General features: G+C 44.9%; 2 protein-coding genes across 5 annotated transcripts in view; one reads left to right on the forward strand and one right to left on the reverse strand.

Moving 5' to 3' along the window:
- METTL13 (methyltransferase 13, eEF1A N-terminus and K55) overlaps nt 1–20,905 on the forward strand; it is a 55,051-nt gene extending 34,146 nt beyond the window's left edge. The window contains exons 1-8 of one of the 4 annotated variants that reach the window (XM_083507125.1): nt 12,224–12,555; nt 13,348–14,101; nt 15,027–15,226; nt 15,781–16,042; nt 16,898–17,062; nt 17,864–18,076; nt 19,337–19,468; nt 20,236–20,905. In XM_083507125.1, coding sequence (XP_083363251.1) covers nt 12,394–12,555; nt 13,348–14,101; nt 15,027–15,226; nt 15,781–16,042; nt 16,898–17,062; nt 17,864–18,076; nt 19,337–19,468; nt 20,236–20,510 — 2,163 coding nt within the window. In that variant the 5' untranslated portion in view covers nt 12,224–12,393 and the 3' untranslated portion in view covers nt 20,511–20,905. Of the gene's footprint in view, nt 1–12,223; nt 12,556–13,347; nt 14,102–15,026; nt 15,227–15,780; nt 16,043–16,897; nt 17,063–17,863; nt 18,077–19,336; nt 19,469–20,235 lie in introns of those variants that run through there. The other 3 variants (XM_083507126.1, XM_083507127.1, XM_083507128.1) reach the window with 3 other exon arrangements.
- On the reverse strand, nt 2,369–12,181 carry ITPA (inosine triphosphatase). The gene is made up of 8 exons (XM_083507255.1): nt 12,039–12,181; nt 9,676–9,733; nt 9,530–9,594; nt 8,398–8,471; nt 7,145–7,176; nt 6,140–6,255; nt 3,836–3,912; nt 2,369–2,790 (listed from the first exon to the last, which is right to left on the reverse strand). Exons 1-8 carry the CDS (start codon nt 12,090–12,092, stop codon nt 2,637–2,639), a joined length of 630 nt encoding a protein of 209 aa, XP_083363381.1. The 5' UTR covers nt 12,093–12,181; the 3' UTR covers nt 2,369–2,636.
- Nucleotides 20,906–21,150: the final 245 nt, after the last annotated feature.

A 21,150-nucleotide genomic window follows, 5' to 3' on the forward strand; every position in this document is an offset into this window, starting at 1 on the left:
CTCTGCTAATAGTTCTTTATCTTTCAGTTGGGCTTCAGCTGGACAGTCCTTAAAATAGAGAACCACTTCAGCTAGAAGGCTGTTTTTCTGAAGGTAGCATTGGGCTAGCTGTGCACTGCAAGAATCTGAATCAGGGAGTTGTGCAAATGTAAGCAGGACTTTGCAGCTTTACATTTCCCTGTAGATTAGAACATGTTGCTACGGTTACAGGTGGATGCAGTGAAATAGTGGGTAGAACAATATGATGAAGTATGTTGAAAAAGGAGAAATCTGGGAACTCTCTTAAGGGAGGTTATTTTTCTCACTAGATATGGGTGTAAGACTATGATTGATGGAAATTAAAACCTCACACAGGAAGGAGAAGTTCACTTGCAAATTTACAAATTATTATATGTGTTAATGCGAACTGAAGTTAATTAATGTAGCTGTGGTATAAGGATTTTTATCAAGAATCGATTGTATTTGCTTTGAGCAATAATCTGGAGGTAGAATTAAAGGGACTCTGACCCTGAAGTACAGCACGTGGGAAGCCAGATCAGATTTATAATTGGCTATGTAATTGATTTGTACTTGAATTGGTATTGCTGGTTAGTATTAATATAATAAGATGCATATTGGATTTTTGTAATTGAAAATTAATAAAAAAATATTTAAAAAATAAGAAAGTACAATTTCTGCAAAACTTCCTAGCAAGCCCAAAGAGGCAGGCCCTGGTTAATAACAAATCCCATCATAGTTTTCCAACTCTGATTTTAAAAAGAAATAAATACTACTGAGCACTTTGCATTTTCAATTCACTTAAATCATTGTGGCATCCAGACTAGAGGACTCAAATGCATTTTGTTTCTGCTGCTCTACTCTTCAGCACCTTTACTTAGGAATAAACACCATAAAAATAAAAATGAAATGGAAATGAGCACCACTTGCCATTGTGGATTGGCAAATTTGTTGGTTTCAGTTTCTTGTTTTTCAATCTTACATTCTGTTCTCAACAATTTCACATCAGTTTGCATTTTAAAAAAAGATCCCCATAAAAATGTGTCAGCATTTTAGTGTGAATTTGTCCTAATGCACATATCTTTGTATGCATCATTGTCCAGTATGCACAGCACTCTCTCATCATATAATGGGAATATCTCATTCTCATTAATAGATGCATTTCTTATGCACACTTAACCTGGTAATATATGTCTGAACATATTATATGACTGCAGAACTGCATTGCAAAATTAAGAGAATGTTGATTACTTACGGATGACTGTGTTCTTGCACTCTGTAGGAAACTGTGGCTTAAAAGCAGGTTCGACTTTAAATGTGAACTGAATCAAATTTCTTCCCCCTGCTTACTAATGCATACGCCTGGCCAACAACCCCTGACGATAAAACATTTAAAAGGAAAAGGAAAAATAATACTCCAGCAACCAGCTGTCACCATAGTGGGCTCCACCATGTCCATGTCAGCCCAGGTGTATATGTGGGGCTATTTGATCAGTAGCAGTCATCAGGAGGAGGGCAGAACTTTCCTACCAACATGTCAAGTACAGGAGTTCCTTTCTCCCTTCTGGTAGCTCACCAATAAGAATTAACAAGCATTTGGTAGATTTATAGTCTTTTTATCACAGTATCATGTTGTGAGCAGACAGGCAACTCTCTGCAAGGATAGCACATGCCCACTCTAATCCCTCCTCACTTCTGCAGCAAGATGTCCCTCCTCCTCTGCGTCTCCTTTGTTCTCTGACACGCTTGGATCTCCGAGTTCAGGGGGAGGGAGGGGTTCCCCCCACTCTCGATTGATGTATCGCCCAGCTGCTTCCTCCCTTCTGGTTGCCTAGCTCCTCTCTCAAAGCTGGGTAGCTCCTCTCTGAACTGTGCAGCTTCTGTCTCTGCTTCTGGAAATGCTGGGAATGGGGGAGGGGTATTTCCCCTCCTCTTCTGTTAAGAGCTTATCTCCCTGTGATTGCATTCTCCAATCTTCTGATCCAGACCAGACCCTGACACAACAGTAACCATCACTGCAACTTAACAGCAGGGAGAAGCAATGAGGTCAGCATGGTGCATATGCACTGGCAGAGCCCATCTAGCACCATCTAGTGCATTTTCACCACGCTAAACTCTCTGCTGTCTCCCCCCACCCCGAGAAGTCACAGTGACACCACTGATTGGAGGTTAGGCAAGCCCCCATCATTTCCTGCTATCTGTGTGGTAATTTTGGGGGGTCCTGGGTTTTGGGGCCCCACTTGACCTGCACCACTGGCTCTAGTCACTTTAGCTTTTGCTTGGAAGAAGGTGCTTTAAGACATTTCTTGTCTCTTTTCAAAATCTGCTCCTGATCCATTGTTGGTTTGCCTTGGAAATTCAAGGGCCTGTCTTGATAACGAAGCACATCAATCCAGTGTTTATTTTCCTGGTACTTGAACAGTTAATGCTTATTCTTGCATCTTCATTCCTGTATGCTAATGTATCTTGAATTCTTCTGGTGCTTCTAGTGAAAATCTAAATCCTTCAACACATATTTGACATGCTGCCTTTTGGAAATAATTATTTCACATGCAAGAAAGCTGGAAACACAGGTCTTTAAAGAAAATTAAAATTATTGGACATGATCTGTGCAGGCAAGTAAACGTCGATCTCCAACTTCAAATACTATTTTCTGTACAAAAGCCACAGGATCTGGGACAAGATGTGGCCTCTGTCAAGTTGTGCTCTTGAGAGAAATAGGTAGACAGTTCTTTCAGGGCTTTGTAACGATGAGAGATTGAGTTCTTCACTGACTTGGGTAATTCTGCATAGCTAAGGACAGAAAATGCAACATTATCAAGATAAACTGTAATAGTCCACCAATTCTGTAGCAGTTTTTTATTATTACTTTAAATTTGCACACCTCCCAGCCTAAAACACACACTCCTGAATTAGGAAGAATTATATTAGGCATGCAGCACTTCCCTTACCCAAGGCAGCCAGATCACATGAGCACTAACCAGAATAGCCAATGGTTAAGAGATTATGGGAACTGCAGTTCGTGCCATCTGGAGGACACCATGTTGGCTCTCATTGGAGATCTTGGAATTTCACTGCTGTCAAACTACTGTAATTTCCACTAGACTCCCCCTGACAGTAACTATACAGTAAGCCTATAGCTTACACACATTTAACTTGGGCACATTCAGATTTATTTGTTTGGCAAAATAAATAAATAAAGGGTGGGCATCTGGGGAAAAAGACTTGGGCAATCCCATCCGTCATTGCACCCAATGTGTTTTGACTATACATGATTTTCATTTTAGACACAATCCTAACCACATAAGTTACAGGCTTACTGTGTCCACAAAGATTTCAGGGAAGAATTATGATTTCCTTGGGAAATAAACTGCATCTTCTGTAGAACTACAATGTACAAACTAACCAGAGTACAGTGGTACCTCGGGTTACATACGCTTCAGGTTACAGACTCTCCTAACCCAGAAATATTACCTCGGGTTAAGAACTTTGCTTCACAATGAGAACAGAAATTGTGCTCTAGCGGCGCAGTGGCAGCAGGAGGCCCCATTAGCTAAAGTGGTGCTTCAGGTTAAGAACAGTTTCAGGTTAAGAACAGACCTGCAGAAAGAATTAAGTACTTAACCCAAGGTACCACTGTATTATTAAAATGTGTATACCTCCCTTCATCTGAAGATCGCAGGACAGTTTACAACAGAAAAGTACAAAATGAGAATACAAAATACATAATAAAAGAAAAACAAATAATTCCCTTCCCACATATACATTTTAAAAGCTATAGAGCTCTATGAACCCATTTTGGATATTTTACATAACAAAGAGACAAGTAGCAACTTACGTCTTATCATAACCTTCTGGCTGGAAGCATGGATCCCATCCGAAGTCTCTAGGTCCCCTTGGGTCAACTATATGTCCCTATAAGTAAGAGGGTTTTCAAAGAACTCAATTCCCATTCAGTGCCCGGCATAAAAATTAGTGATGTATAAGCCAGGCTCCAACTGTTGAGAATCCTGAAGGTGCTTCAGAAACATGGAGGAAGAGGTGGAAGGCATCAAAGGAAAGGTACTCCCCCCCCTTTTAGTAGCTAGTTTCCCCCGTTCATGGATTTATACAAACATTTTACAACTGGCGGCTTTATTTTTGATTCCTTTCTGAATAACCCCCAACATGAAAATTGTCTTTTTCACAGGTTCCATACACTGGGTCAATGTTTTCATCTAGTTATCTACTATGATCCCAAGATCCCTTTCCTACTCCATCATTGCCAGCTCATATTCCATCAATGCAAAGTTTGCTCAGGACCATTTGGGTGAAGGAATTTGTTAAAGGTTCTCTGAAAGTCCAAGTAAATAATGTTTTATCAAGTCATCCCATCCACATGCTTGTCAATACTCTCAAAAAATTCTAAAGCCAGAAGCCATTTTGATTCTACTTCAGCAAGACCTGTCCTTCTACTAGCCTACCATATTTGCTCAAGTCTAATGCACCATCGAATCTAATGCGCACTTCAATTTTCAGAACCTTGAAACCAAAAAAAGTATTTGCTGGCGAGTCCTAATGCACAAAAAGTGCACTCTTTATAACAATGAGTTTCAGCCAGCCAAGCAAGGGAGAGAGGCTCCACCCAGACTACACACCCCTCTCTTTCCTGACTGCCTGCTGCCTGCGCTGTCTTTGGCTCCTCCTGCTCCTCCTCCTCCCCCCGCCCCTCTCAGAGCTTGTGCAAGCAGAGGGAGCTGGTTTTTTAAAAAACACACCACAGAATCACACACACATTTTTCTCTGCTCCCTGTTGGTCCACCCTCTGTATCAACATTCCAAAACGGAACAGTGCCGGAGCTGTCTTGGGCCCTGATTTGTCAGCCTGGCACTGCCAGTTGCAAACCAGAAGGTGGCGGCGTTGTAATCCAGGTCACCACCGCTACCTCTTTTGGGGGCGGGGGGCGGGAGGAAGCAGCTGGTTCTGATCTAATTCCTAACCCATTAAATGCAATGCACAACACAATGCTGAGGGATGCCTTTCCACTGCCTCCCTTGGATGAGGATGCACGTTTAGAGAGAGGGAGATAAAGGGAAGCAAGTGCACCTCCTCTGCCTTATGGGGGGGGGGAATAGAAGAGAATTTTCTATAGGGGGGCACAGAGGGAATAGATCCACAAGAAGCCTCTTACCCAGGGGATGGGACCCAAGGATGGGAAAGTAGCCAAGGAGTGGAAAAATTCGAAGTGTGTGAGAGTGAAAGGAGGAACAAAAAGAGTGTGAGAGGGAGAGAGGTGCCTTGGCATCCAGCCTCCCCACTCACTTCTTCCCCAACACATGATGGGTAATTGTGAGGAGAAAGAAGAGGGGGAGGCAGGAGAGGCTATGGAAAAGGGCATTTCACAGCCCCACTCTCCCACCCCCACCCTGTGTGCGCTTTCCCCTCCTTGCTCCCTTGGGCAGCTTTGCAGGTGGTTTGAGGGCACCAAGGAGGGTGTGAGCCGGACCCCAAACGTTTATGCAAATCCTAAAAATCACACACACAGAGATTATACCCCTGGAAATCCAGCATATGGCAAGCCTAACTAAACAGTCTTCCAGCCCTCGCTAGAACAGAGCTTGGACGCCCTCCTCCCTCAGCCCTCGTTGCTGATGGGAGACGGTGCTTGGATAATCTTGCTTGGCAGGCGTGCGCTGAGCGGTCACCACCCTCCTTCCCCCCCCTTCTCAACCCAGCCCTTGAGGGCTTGGAGGATGCTGTTTACTGCCTTCCAGTCCTCGCTGAGACAGAACTTGGATGCCTCCCCCCCCCCCAGCCCTCTGATAGGGGACGGGGCTAGAGCTGGGTAGGCCCATACTGAGCGGTACTGCCGCCCAGGGATGGGGCTTGGAGGAGAGTGTTCACGTGCGCCGAGCCTGTTTACTCAAATGTAATGCACCTTTGAATTAGGGTGCCTAATTTGGCCAATAAGGTGCATATTAGATTCGAGCAAATATGGAACTTTACCAAATCTCTGAAATAATTATATGTGATGCACTTGAGACAGCCATAGAAAGTATTACTACTGTTATACTGGCAAAACCTAGTTTGCTCAGAGCTTGGGTCCACCCTGCTCCATCATTAATCCAAAACCATCACTGTAGCAAAACCTCTTATACACACCTGAGTCTGGCCTTTGAACAGCTTCACTGGGTCATCTGGATTTCCAGTGCTATAGGCAAAGGTGCAGAGAGCATAAGCAGATTTATCTTCAAATCCTGCTAACAGTTTGTACAGCCCTAGGCCAAAGAAAAAGGAATGTCAGATAATTTCTTCTGGGGAAAGTGTTGCCCAACAAGCAGATACTGACGTAGAAACCAAGAAAACATACACATTTGGAGCATGAACAAGTGTCCCACGCACATCCCATGAATCCTATCGTTACTATGAGAACTGTGCACTTTCCTACTGTAGGAAGGCAGGCTGCTCTTTGGGATTCAACAGTTCTGCACCCATCTCAGCACATATTGCTGCCTTGGTGGCCAAAGGTATTGTTTTCAGTGTTATTATTCTGTAAGACTGACATGGTCTTTTACACACTACTATACCAACGCTAAGGTTGCTGGAAGCTGTAGCCCTGTAAGGACTGAACAACAGCTCCCAGGATTCTTTTCTTTGGGGGGGCGGGGGGCACTGTGCTTTAAATGTACAGTGTGTATGCAGCCAGAAAGAGCAGACAAGGAAAGGGTTAAACACCCTGTTGCCACTTCTCTGATCTTTGCTGCTCCCTCTTTAAGCAGCTTTCCCTGTTTTTTTTTAGAAAGGGGGTACCTTCATCAGCATTTAAGGTCCTGATAACCATGGTCAGTTGTTTACTATTAACAAGCTTAGCTGAATTATTTGACTCCTGCCCACTTGTTCCAGGAAGAAACACATTACAATCCCTGGCTTGAATTCTGGAACTGTATGCCAAGGTAAATTCTACAGGAAAAGAAAAGCATGACTGCTTAAGAATGGAAAGCCAGGTATGGGACTGATGGCAGGGCCAGACTGCTATGGGAAAGTGAGCTAGGTTGCTAGTAATACGTCTGGTCACTACAGAGCATCACTATACATTGCAGAAAAAAACAGAAAATTTCAGGAGAGGTGCCTCATCGCAGAAGGAAGTAGGATGAAATACCAAATTACCTTCTGGTTTCAGCTTCTCTAGGAACCATTTTCTGAAATGAAAATTCAGGTTCAAATAATCTTCATTATTTCACATAAATAAAAGAAACAGTGAAATAGTATTTGATAAGCATGGAAACTTAAATGCTTTATTTTCAACAAACATTTCAATTATTTATTTAAACGAAAGTGACTGTTGGCCTTCCAGACTAAAAGTCCCATTGTCCGCAACTACTTTGCTGTTTGGGGCTGATGGGAGTTGAAGTCCAATGACACCTGGATGCCACAAATTTCTCACCCCAAGGTGATACTGAGAAGCAAAGACAAAAAAGGCAGAAGGTGGCCTCTGAGAAAAAGGGTAAGTGGTTTATGTTGTCCCACAGGTTAGCCAACTCTGATTTGATCACTGTATAGGCTCAGTTCAAGATTCCCAGAGTGACATACAATTTAAAATAATTTATTTTGTAACAACTGAAGTTTCTAGAAGTCTTCAACATCAGTCCCATACACAACACATTGCAGCAGCCCATTAAAGAGGCTACCAGGGCATAGATTACTGTAATTTCCATTGCTTCTATTCATTTCAATTCTTTGTGAATTGTGCTAAATGGACTTGTGATCTACAGTATAAGTAAACACTAGTAGAGCCAAAGAGGTTAAAGGCACTGCTTACCCCTCCTATTGTCAGTATGTTCTTGTTTGGGGTGCTTTTTGGCCCCACCAAGCAGGAAGAAAAAGAAAACCAATCAGGCTATAAATTTGCCATCCAAGTTCTTACTGAAATATAAGGGAGGCTCCGGATTCATGGACTTTGAAGCAGCACAAACTCAGGATGAAAGGGAGAAACGAGCTAAGAGGAAGGCATGTTTGGCAAACCCTCATCATAATCAACTCTTGCCCAGAAACCTGCGTCCCCACTGTGCAAGGATATGCAGATACACAATAGCAGCACTCTACTTACAGACTTTTCGGGGTGCGAATGGCACCCCGAAACGGATTGCATTCGTAAGTAGAGGTACCACTGTATTTGCTATGCCAGATCAAGTCAATGAAGACTGTTACACAGGAGTAGCCAACATGGTGCTTTCCAGATGTTGTTTGATTACAACTCCCATCACCCCTGACCATTGCCCATGCTTCCTGGGGCTGATAGGAGTTATTTGGGTGACCAATCTAATCCATGTGTCAATGGATTCAAAGAATATTGTTAAACACTTTTTGACATTTTCCATTTATCAACTATACTCTGAATAAAAGCCTTAACTCTTACTTACATATACGGCCCTGGGAGACCTCCAAGGGCTTTGAAACACAAACAAGTATCTTCGACAATAACTGGTCCCTGGATCTGTTGGTGAGAATACAATGGCAATTTAATTAATTAGACAGCAGAGTTCTCCCCCAATATTGTAAAGGGGCTTTGTATCCAAAAGTAAACATAAATCATCTTCCCAAAGAACTTATAAATATCTAATTAATAATAAAAATAATATGCAAATTTATTGCAAAAGACACAGCTATGCAGCTGCTACATGGAAATAAGCAACATCCCCACTGTGTTAGGGACTCTGAGAGATTCACCTTCTTCAGGGGATAAGGTTGAGGACTCTGAAGTAGAAAGGAAGGGCAGATGAGGGCAGATGCAGAAGTGATTCCACCAAGCAAGCCGGGGGGAGGGGGGAAGTGCCTTCCTGACCTGGTAATGTGGCACTGCCATCCTTGGACTCTGAGGGCTCCATTGCAGAAGCCCCTGTGAGACCACAGGCTCCCCTGCTCTGTTGCAGTAAGAGGCTCCTGTAATGTGCTGGACCCCATTAATTGAAGATTGCCCTTCCAGAGCAGTTGGAGCTAATAGCCAAGATGTAGTTGCTGCTATGATATAGAGCTCGGTATTGGTTTGTTGCTGATACCGGCTTTCCTTGTCTCCTTGCAGAGTAGGACATTTATGCAATTCAGAAATCCTTGTAAAAAGGCTTCAATACAAATGTGATCGAAGAACAAGTAAGTTGGCTTTCATAATTAATCATTCCTGCATTGCGGGGGACCCCTTCGGGTCCCTTTTAACTCAGATTATTAAGAAGTACCGTATTTTTTGCCCTATAGGACGCACTTTTTCCCCTTCAAAAATGAAGGGGAAATGTGTGTGCGTCCCATGGGGCAAATGCAGGCTTTCGCTGAAGCCTGGAGAGCGAGAGGCGTCGGTGCGAACCGACCCCTCTCCCTCTCCAGGCTTCAGGAAGCTATCCGCAAGCCTTGCGAGCCCGGCGGGAGTTCCAGCGGGCTCGCAAGGCTTGCGGGCGGCAGCCTGCAGCCCGAAGCAAGGGGCGCCCTCCGGAGGATGCAAGGTTTGCGGGTGGCAGCCCCAAAAGCTTTCAGAACTAGAGATCTAGAAGGGGGGAAAATGACCTGCTTAGCTGCTTCCTGGCACTTCTGGATAGAAATGTCATCAGGTTCCCCTTGGTACTCAGGCACTGTAAAATGAAAAGGTTGCAGTTAGCATATTGCAGGAACACTCGAAAAGTACACAAAGATGTAGTGAGGTATGAACTTACAGTCTATTTTCTTTGCAACCAGCCTGTATGGAAAGGAGTCACCTAGGATCTGAATCACCTGCAAAGATAAAGAGCACAGTAATCAGACTCCAATACAATACTGATGTAAGGCTGCTTCCACAATGGACATATGCTGTTAAACAGCTATGCATTGTTTACTCACTTTTTACATGGCAGCTGCTCAACTCCATAAACAATACACCCCCTCTCATTCCCCCCCTCGTTCAGGTCCCCCCCATTCGAAAACCCAATTCACTCAGTGTCACGGTTACAGTTATGATTTTTTGTTTTCCTTCAATTGATTTGTGGCATCTTGTTGATTTTTTTGAAACTGTATTCTAAAAAATAAATTGATAAACATTTTTAAAAAATAAAAACCCACAACTTTTTTTTTTTAACTCAATGGAATAGTTGTGCTATTTCCCCAGATACAGGCAGCCTATCACACTGCTAGTCTGGCCAGTAATAGCATTCATAAACAGCAGAAGTCCATTCTTTTATTTTCTATGGTTTGTACCTCCTCTTTGGGGATTTATTTATTTTATTTATTAGTTTCATAATATGTAAAAAAACCCCTCAAAGTGGTTTAAAACAGTAAAATCAAGGGGGGGGATGCAACTGTATTTTAAAACATACAACAGTTAAATTACTAAAACTGATTAAAATCACCTCAACTTTCTAAGCATCTTGGCAGGCTTCTCTAAACAGGAATGTTTTCAGCAAGCACTGAAAAGAGTACAGTGGTACCTCGGGTTAAATACTTAATTCGTTCCGGAGGTCCGTTCTTAACCTGAAGCTCTTCTTAACCTGAAGCACCACTTTAGCTAATGGGGCCTGCTGCTGCTGCCGCGCCGCCGGAGCACAATTTCTGTTCTCATCCTGAAGCAAAATTCTTAACCTGAGGTACCATTTCGGGGTTAGCAGAGTCTGTAACCTGAAGCGTATGTAACCTGAAGTGTATGTAACCCGAGGTACCACTGTACAGTGAAAGCACCTACTTTCAAAGAAGGCCAGATTTGATGAATGCATAAGGGTCGACTAAAGACAGTGAGCTTTTTTTTAGGATTTTACCCCAAAGCTTTTTTTTAGGATTTTACCCCAGGACATATACTGTCATGGGGGCCAGATTAAATTGACCGGTGGGTCACATTAGGCCCCCAAAACAGACTCTGGACATGCCTGACCTACTTGATCTCAACAGGCAAGGAGCTCCAAAGTGTAGGCACTGCCACATTGAACGAATGAGTTCTTATCAATGCAGAAAAGGTCTTATGTGGCACCTGTAGCAGTGCCAATTCCGCCTTTTGAAGTGGGTGAGTGGGCACAGGTGAGGTATGGCAATCTCATAGGTAAACTCAGGTAAATTAGTCCCAATTTGTTAAGGGCTTTATATGCTTGAACGTCAGATAAGCAACCAGTGCGGAACTCTGACCAGGGTGTTACATGCTGACAAGGCCTCACTCCAGACAGCAATTGTGTTGCAGGAAATTTACCTTTTGTCATCTTATTATTTCCGTCCGTCCTTATTTCCAAATAGTGTTGCCTTTATATCAAATTCCCCTCCTCCCCTCTTCCACAATTGGAGAGGGCTCAGGACTGGGTATACACCCGGAGTGTAGCAAGGAAAAACGGCCTCCCCCCAATATACAATGTTCTAATGAATATATTCATCTCACACACCACAATGGGTGTCTCAAGATCTCTGCCTTTCTCCTCCCTTTCTCAAACACACACAGGAGTTAATCTCAGACTAAGCTCCACGTTGCATGAAAGATTTCCGCATTTCAGGGGTTGGCCTAGATCAGAGGGTTTCAACCTTTTAGAGTCCATGGCCCCCTTATAAAGTGTTCCCTCAGCCTCCTCCGGACCGCAGCTGCCACAGGCCTGGTCTCTGAGGCGCCGACCCCCTCCAGGGAGAGGTGCTTCCTCACCCCGCCTCCTGGGGGCTGGAAAGAGGAGGCCCCTGGCAGTGGGGGAGCGACCCCCTCGGGTGTCTTTAGAAATGGAGAACATCGCCCCCACTTGCCAAGCGGCCTTTCGGAGGGCTGCCTCAGCGCCTGGCACCCAGCGCGCCCCGGCCAGCCCCAGAGGCCCCTTCGCCCGCGCAGGCGGAGACGTGAGGGGACATCCGAGGAGGGAAAGAGGGACAGGCCAGGGTTGCCCGCCGCACCCCGACCACCATTCAGGGCACCTCAGGGCGCCTCGACACACTGGCTGGAAGCCCCGGACTCGAGAGCCCTCAGGGCTCCGCCGGGCTGACGCCTCTCTCTCTCTCAGGCCGGAGAGCAATGGCGGCGGCGGCGGCGCCTAAACCACCTGCGCCTGGAAGCGCTTCCAGAACCGCCTCCCGCCGCTTCTCCCACCTCCTCCAGCTTCTTGGCATTGCCGGTGACGAAGACCACGCTCCTCGTCGCCATCGCGGCGCCTCCTCGGCTGGCTCGCCCGCCCAATCCCACAGTTGGGGCTCAACTGCCTCCTCCTCCCGCTCGAATGGGGCCAATGAGAGAGACGGTTATAACGGCCGGTGACTGACGGTTGGTTTCTCGGTTGGTTGGTGCTCCCCACCAACCAACCGAGAAACCAACCGTCAGTGACAGACAACTCCGCCAGCATCCAATGAGCTTAGAGAACGGAGGGGGAGGAGCCGTGTGAGGAAGGCGCTTCCGGCGTCTCGTCCCGCCGCGCAGGCGCAGTTTGTCGTCCCCGTCTCGCCTCGCCATGGCGGCGCTGCGGCTGCTTCCCGGGCGCGCGCGGGATTTCGCCTCGTCCGGCTACTGGGAGCGCTTCTTTCGGGAGCGAGGCGGGCGCGCCTTCGAGTGGTACGGCGAGTGGCAGGACCTCCGGGCCTCCCTGGGACGGTACCTGCGGCCGCGAGACTCGGTGAGGCGAGGAGCGGGGCCCGAGGAACTCACTGCCTCGTGATGCGCAGGCGCCTTCGCCGCGCTCTTTGCGTCCCCTGCTGAAAACATCAATACTATTATGCATTGCATCGTCATCCGAAGATCTCAGGGAGGTTTTAATGAATTGCAATTCCCCTCCCCCTGATTTTATGGTTTTTACCTTTCTGTAAATCACTTTGGAGTTTTATTGTTGTAATCAAGTAGTGTATTAATTTTATTAAATAAGTAAATAAAGGCGTGGAGGGACGGTTAAAATAAGTGTTTTAGAGGATATTGTAGGGTTGTGAAAGGTTCAGAGAAGGGCCAACACAATGATGTTGCGTCTTGCAGTGTTTATAGCATGAAAGCAACACTTGCAGCTCTCTCCCCACCCCATTTCCTCCAGTTAAGGAACATCCTATACTGTATATGCTGCTGAATGAGAATAGTTGTCATGTTTTAATGCTTTCAAAGGGTATTTAAAACTCATTGCCAGAAGAAAATGAGCAAATTGGCAGGAAAACTCAGCCCTCTGCCTCCTGTGTTTTTCATTTCAGTGGCCTTTGTGTAGTGGAACTTGTTGGTGATTATCTCTTTTCTTTTCTTCTGACTTCTACACAACCAGTTGCTTTATTTGGGGGTATTTTGTGATACGTAGCAACTGTAGTTCTGTAGTAGTGGTGAGACATGTTCTTGTCTCTGAATTCATGAGACTTCTTGGAATGTCTGTTTTAAGAAACCATTTTGGTTTGCTCACAAGGCATGTGGCATTCCTTATGTGTTTTCCCACTAGATTCTTGTGGCTGGCTGTGGGAACTCAGAACTGAGTGAGCAGCTCTACGATGAAGGGTATCAAGATATCACCAATGTGGACATCAGTGAAGTGGTCATCAAGCAGATGCAGGAGCGCAGTGCTCACCTGAGGCCGAAGATGACTTACCTGGTCATGGATGTGTTGCAAATGGATTTTCCTGATGAGCGCTTCCAAGTGGTACTGGACAAAGGCACACTTGATGCCCTCCTGACTGATGGGGAAGAGACCACGTTGAGTAGGGCAGAAAGGATGTTTGCTGAAATTAGCCGTGTTCTGCAATTTGGGGGCCGCTACCTCTGCGTAACCTTGGCCCAAGCACATGTATCGAAGATGGCCATAGAATATTTCTCCCGGGAAGGCTGGATGGTGCGAATACACCAAGTCTCTGGCGACAAAGCAGGAACGTCAGAGGGAGAATTTGCCCTGCCCATCTTTGTCTATGTAATGACAAAGATTAGGCGTGTCCCAGGCTCAGCTTTATGCATCCTGGAGCTGTGTGCTGAAGCACAGGACAAGCCTATCCGGTTCAAGAGCACTGAGCATCTGATTGAGGCAGTGAAAGAGAGGCAACACTACTCTCTGCTACGGAGCCAGATCAATAAGAACCCCAGTTCAGGCACAGTCTCACTGGATCTTTGCAGCAAGGACACTGGCCGAGCCCGTTACACTTTGCATGTGGTGCACAGCCTGACTGTGAAAGCGTCTTTTGACAATAAATTTGCTATCTTCATTGGTAAGCTTTTATCTCCTTGGCTGGCCAAGGTTGGAAAGTTCAAGTTAAATCTAAATAATCCAAGAGTCTCAACTGAGTCTCCCTCCCACACTGCCAGTAATGTTTAAGAAGTGGATATGTTTTATTATTATTAAAGCAGCAGACCAAATATACTGAAAAGCAATGTCTTAAGAACAGCAAATGGTCTGTTTACAGCATTATTTTTGCACTTAGTGAATTTACAAACACTGGTTAAAAATCTCATGTACTTTTTTTGTCCCCATAGTGTAGTTTCTCATTTTCTTACTTCCAAAGGAAAACAGCAGCAAGCCTGAATAGATTAAAAAGGGGAGTGGTTTTTACAACTGATTCTAGACATGTCTGCCTTTCCTGTTAAAGTGAAGTAAACAGCATCTGCTGCCAATTCATAGGAGTACAAACCGAGCCCGTAAAAGAATTGTCTTGAGGATATACAGTGCTGCCCCGCAAGACGAATGCCTCGCAAGATGGAAAACCCGCTAGACGAAAGGGTTTTCCGTTTTGGAGGTGCTTCGCAAAACGAATTTCCTATGGGCTTGCTTCTCTAGACGACAATGCCTTGCGAGTTCCTGCGGGTTTTTTTTCCTCCCCCCCTTTTTTATAAGCCGCTTATCAGCTGATCCGATCAGCAGAAAAGCCGCTAATAGCGCTAATCCGTCAATGGGCTTGCTTCGCAAGACGAAAAAACCGCTAGATAAGAGAATCACAGAACGGATTCTTTTCGTCTTGCGAGGCACCACTGTAGTCATGATGTCTGTACTATTAACATTCCATATTGGAGATGGAGTAGCAGTCTTTGACTTGCTTCAGCAAAGCCCACATAAGATGTTGGAACGCTCTGACTTTGTTCACGTACTTGGACAATTGTTTCTTCATTGCCTATATTTTCCATTTTGCCTGTCCCCAGTACCACAGGGCAGAGAAACTGAGTGGCTCTTTGGGACGGATGAGGGACGGAAGCAGTTGGCTACATGTGCGGGATTCTGGCGTCTAGTAACTGTGGCTTTGCACAGAGATCAACACTATGAAGGTATGGAAGCAATCCAGTCAGAACTGTCGGAAAAGGTGATGGAGCTGGCCCCACCTGGTCTCCCAGCCGGGCAGCAGGTAAACGTTGAGGAGCTTCTAGAATTAGAAATGATTTTTTCAAGGGCTGCAGAGAATGAAACTGTTACATTTGCTGATTGCACAAGGCTTTTGCTTAATGTTCTCTTGATGCAGGTTATGATGGTATAGGAACCCCATTGGCCACTCCTGTAGGGAGGTGCTAGATGCCTTTCAACAGCAGCAGTCAAAGACTGCACACTTCAGCCACCCCCCCTTTTTTTTGCTGGAAATGAGTGTGTAGAGCTCTCCTAGCTACTGCTGCCAGATGTAGGAGCATTAGAAACATGTCAACCACAATTTTGACTTGTATGTATGGGCCTATTCAAGCAAGATCAACTAAATATGTTTTGCAAGATCAGGTGGATCTAGAATTCTTAGAATAAAATTAACATTTTGCCTAAAATCCAAGAGAGCAGATCACAGACAAAACTGAGGCAGCCAGTGGCCCAACCCACTTTAAGGTAATTTCACATGTGATCTGTTTGTCTGTTTCCATGCTTTTTGATAATGCCTTCTGTAAGGTGGTGGCAACCTCTGACCGTCTTCTCCTGCAGGTGCCTTTTCTGTCAGTGGGAGGTGACATTGGGATCCGCACCATCCAGCATCGTGGAACGAGCCCCCTTAGTGGGGAATATGTTATTGAGGATGTGAAAGGTGATGGTGCCCACTACTTCCGCCGCCTCATCTTCCTCAGCAACAGGAATGTGGTGCAGTCAGAGGCGAGACTTTCATTCAGAGGTTCCCACAAAGGTGAAATGAGGTGTGGTGAAGATGAAATGGGGATGACCTTACTGCAAGGAAAAGAGGCTTTGCCAAGTAACTATTGACCTGTAAAAGGAGGTTGCTGGGAGGTGTGGGAAGCAGAATCATCGGGACTGGGCAAGTGTGGAAATAGCAAGTTGTGGCATATCTGAGCTTTGGGCATGTGAGGACTGCTTTTCCCTCCAGACTGCCCATCTGTTCTTGTTAAATGGCTTGAGGAATTTGCAGTAAGAATTAAATATTATAAACCTCTGTGAATAAATACCGATCCCTGCTGCTGCTGTCCTGTGCCCCATTGTGTGTCAAGATTGCATGAATTCAGTTTTGGTGCATGAAGTCCTTTTATCTGACCCCTTAGCAGTATTAAGGGAGCCTCCTTTATGTAAGTACTGAGGGCATAAATAACAGTGGGGAGAATAAATCTTCTGGGTTAATGATTCTAAATAAGCACAACTCTTATTTACAGAACAGGAGCTAGACTGCTTGGGTGTGTTTCCTGTCTGCAATCTACCTTTAGAAACCAAGTTACTCAACTCTAAATGATTCTTATGTATTAGGCCAAAAGGAGCTCTCTTGCTTGTTCAAGGAAAAAATGCTTTCCACATTCTTTGAAGGTAGAGAAGAGAATTGTAGAATTAACAAAGCCATCAGAAGAGGCTGTACTAAAAGAGAAGAGGAGGCTACTATATGAAAGGGAAAAAAATTATTGAGAGGGCTTAGGTCTAGCAGAGCATTGATTCTTGCTTCGTGCTCAGCTTGAATCTAGTGCGGGGACAGGGACATGCCAGGAGCTATTTGGAGTTGCAGTCTCCTGCCCCAAATGTTTTCAGTGATCACACCTTCTTCCCTACTATTTCTGCATGGCAGGAATAGGTTTGCCCATTTAAGTTGTTGTTGTTTTGCTTTCAGGGAATAAGAAGCACAAAAAGAAGAAAAAATCAGCCTCCATTAACTCTGCTGAGCCTGCTGCTGTACCAGCCGGTCAGTCCATCGACAAAACCTATCTGTGTTGTGCTCACCATAGAGCCATGATTGCAGGATTGTGCCTGCTGAAAAATCCTGAGCACCTCCCAGGTAATTAGTAAGAGCAACCTAATTTCCATTTTCACTTGTCATTTGGGTGAGAAGTTGTGTTTGTTAGAGAAATTTGCTAGCTGTTTCACAGCTAAAATGTAGCCTGCACAAAAAGCTTGAGGGAATCCTGCTGCTTCTCTACAGCCAGCATTTTCAGATTGCTAGCAGTAATTTCACTGATCCATCGTCAATGTAGATTGTGAATAAGAAAACAAGAGTCTGGCACCCTAACCATTCCTGAAATCTTCCATAAATTTTCATTGGCTAGAGCCCACTTTGTTAGACTGGAATGAAAAGGAGAGTGGGGACTGTTAGCAGGCATACATATATGAATAAAAGGGGGTGGGGTGGAATTAAATTGATGGCGCCAAAAGGCAATAAAATGCACTGGGTAAAGGCGTCACATTTCTCTGGGTACACAAGAGGTAGCCTTGTTTGCTAGTACAAATGAATACCACCACTTCTGAGAGACTGTTCAAAATGACTCCATGCAGATGCTGGCTTTATGCTTTAGTTTGCCATGAGATAAGATTGTTACTGCCAGTGTCTAAATCGTCCTCAAGGCTACAGTTCAAATCTGTTAAAGTCCATAATATGCCCTTCAAAATGTGCCAGTAGGAGCACAACTTCCATTAAGTTTGCAGTTGTAATAGAGCCATAGGGGGTTTACATATGTATTGGGATTTGGTTAGCACTGAGTTGGGTGATATGGTGATATGGATATCTCACACCTCATAACTGGCATATGCGTCCTATCAGTTATGCCTGTTGATTCATGCCTGCTTTGTGTGCTGATTGCAGAGGCCCTGATCCGTGTGCTGGTTATTGGCCTGGGTGGCGGCAGCCTGCCCCTCTTCATCCATGACTACTTCTTGCAGTGCTCTATTGATGTAGTGGAAATTGACCCAGCTATGTTGGAAGTGGCTACACGCTGGTTTGGCTTTTCACCTGAAGACAGGCTCAAAGTTCACATTGCAGATGGCTTAGTTTATGTTGACAGCCTTGCAGCAGAAGGTAACCATTTCCCATATAAGCCTGTGTAATCTGTTTGCCTTCCAGAGGCCAAGCGTTTCATGATTCTACAAATAATCTCTGTTGTACTCCTGCTTTTTTGTGTTGCCTACATGTCAGAGTTGACCTAAGGGGTTGGGGAGAGGGGTCTGCCCTGTTGTATAAATCTTTTTCGTTACTTCCATCTCCCCTTCTGCTTGAGAGATTGGTGGGATGGGGGCTTTTGGGGGCCCTTCTGTGTCACAATATGGGGAAATGTGCATCAAATTTAGATTTTTTGTTGTTATTCAATATTTTCTCAGATTATTTGTACTCATTATGACTCAACACTGTATTTTGGATTGTCCTGGACCTGAATACAACCATGCTACACACACTCACAGGAGAGAAAGGAAATAAGAATAGCTATGATTCTACTTTCAGCTGCCTCCAACTCCCAGTTCCCTTGTTCCGTTTGGCAGTGGTTATGGTAGTGAGGGGTCAAAGAGAAGTAAATGCAAAAAAAATCCTAAGGTAGAGTAGTTTCTTTTGAGGGTACCCCAATGTCTAGGGCAGCCATTTTCAGATGATGTTGTACTACAACTTCCCTCATTCCTGACTGATTGCACTTCTCACAAGGGATGATGGGAATTGTTGTCCAGCAAAAGCTGAGACCCTGGGTTGAAAAAGGCTGGTTTAGGGCATTGCACTTCACTGCACAGTTTCTATGGCATTAATGCATGTCAGTACAGTGGTACCTCTGGTTGTGAACGCCTCTGGTTGCGCTTGCTGTGGGTTACGAGCTCTGGTAACCTGGAAGTAGCCGCTTCCTGTTGCAAACTTTGCCCCGGGATGCGAGCGAAAATCGCATGCCAGAGGGAGACACACTTTCGCTAATGGCACCTCAGGTTACAAGCAGTTTCCGGTTATGAACGGAGCTCTGGAACGGATTCTGCTCGTTACCAGAGGTACCACTGCAGTAAGTGCATTCCTATAAGTGCATTCCTAGACCATCCTTTGCCAATAGTTGTGTTCACTGTGTTCAAAATATCTGGTTTTGGAAGGCTGTACTAGACACCCTTGAGATGGATGGAAATTGTTTCCAAATACCTTGTTGCTAGATAACTGCTCTTTACAGAGAGTCCTGTTGGTAAAAGACAGGTTGGTGTGGTCACACTGTTGGCTATTTTAGTTTGACACCAGGGCACTTACATATCCAAACACTTGTTCTGCTTCACCCTATTTCTGTTGATCTCACAAAAACACACTCCTGTTTTTCTTCAGCTTCATCCTCTTATGATGCCATCATGTTTGATGTGGACAGCAAGGACTCTGCCTTGGGTATGAGCTGCCCACCCCCAGCCTTTGTGGAGAAGTCCTTCCTTCAGAAAGTGAGGACCCTTCTGAAGAAGGAAGGTGAGGGTCAATGGGCCTTAAGTGCCCTGGGGCAGATACCTGCATTTTCATTGTTTCTGACTAAAAGCCATTACAGATTCATTCACAGATCCAGCAAGTCCATTAAAACCTCTTAAAAGAAATCCAGAGATATACATCCTTTTACAATAAGTCAAATTAATGAATTGCTAGCACAATCTACAGCATTGTCTTTTATATAGCTAGCACGAATACTTTTAGCGGCTTTAGCAAATAGGGCTGCTTTGTATGTGACGAGCAGATCACAGTCAGATAACAGCAAACATATTTTCACTTCAGGATTCTGTCCCTGTAGTGGTGCCTGTTTATCTTGGTAGTTCAAATGCAATATGGTATCAAGATTTGGGGGATGATAACCTGAAATAATAACCTGAAAGACCTGGAAGTGTGCCAGAATAAGTTCCTAAGGTACCTACTCACACAAAATGCGCCTAGAACAATGGGAATTTTGAACATTGTACCTTACACACACACACACACACACACACACACACACACACAAAATCCAACCTTGCTACACCTGTCTTGGCCCCTTTTCTCACACCCAGAAGATAAAATTTTTTAAAAACAATCCTCCTTGTCTGCCAACATTCAAACACCACCCTAGGCTATGGATCAACTACTCAACCTACCCCCACAAATCAGTAAACCCCCTCCCCCACCCCCTCCTACAAACAAATCTAAATGGGTGCTCTGTGATCTCTGACATCTGCTTTGTAATAATCAACGTCTCTTATTCCTCTCTGCAGGCCTCTTCATTCTAAATTTGGTGTGTCGAGACACCCAGCTTCGAGATGCTGTTCTGGCTACCCTAAGAGAGACTTTCCCTTTGCTCTATGTCCGGAGGATTGAGGGGGAGGTAAATGAAATCCTATTCTGCCAGCAGCAGGCTAAGCACAAGCTGCCTCCTGCAGAGCTCCGAGACACAGCTCAGATTCTGGAGAAGGCCCTGCGACAACCTGGTCAAGCATGGGACACTACTTATGTCCTGGCAGATGTACTGGAAGCAGTAAAACTGGTGTGAAGAAGGATAATTCAGTCCCATATAGTACTTTCTGGAGAGAAGCAGCAGCCTACTGAGGTTTGAGAATAATGCTGCCCATCTGTTGCACTCCCACACTTGTACTGCGGAACGACTGTCCATCTATTCAAAGCATTGTAGGGATAAAATGTTCCTGGACTGCCCTTGAAGGCTGCACACGTAGCCCTTCTTCATGGAAACGGAGATGTTTAGGATATGTCCTATAAATGGTGCCATGAGCACTTCTCAGGAGTAACTGCTTATCCTGGACGTTCCTGAAAATTGGGGTAATGAAAATTGCCTTTCTCATTCTGTATAGTTTTTTTTAAAATCTAACATTAGGTGCAGATAAATCAGTCCCCGTTGCTTAAAATAAAATATCTTTCTATTGTGCAGTAGCTGTTGTAGTGTGAAGCAATAATTAATGATTTCTCCCAACATTTAAAAATAGGCAAGGTGGACCGTGGTATGTACTTAAAAAATGGAATCATTGCTGGGTAGGATAGAAACAGTAGCCTTCCTTACAGAAAAGTGTGATGCAAGAGGGAGTCCCTTCAACACTGTGTAAAGGGTTTTGTTCCTACAGGGAGGCAAACAGCGTCTTTACCAACATTGTGAGCACATTACTGACACTCTCTTAGCC

This window comes from Podarcis liolepis (genome assembly GCF_965112155.1).
Source record: "Podarcis liolepis genome assembly, chromosome: 6".
Lineage (NCBI taxonomy): Eukaryota > Metazoa > Chordata > Lepidosauria > Squamata > Lacertidae > Podarcis > Podarcis liolepis.

Coding starts and splice junctions, on each gene's coding strand:
- ITPA (XM_083507255.1), bottom strand. CDS start 12,092: ATGGCGACGAGGAGCGTGGTCTTCGTCACCGGCAATGCCAAGAAGCTG. Junction 9,734..12,038: donor ATGCCAAGAAGCTGGAGGAG/GTGGGAGAAGCG, acceptor TTATCTTTGCAG/GTGATTCAGATCCTAGGTGA. Junction 6,256..7,144: donor AGAGAAGCTGAAACCAGAAG/GTAATTTGGTAT, acceptor TCTTTGGCCTAG/GGCTGTACAAACTGTTAGCA.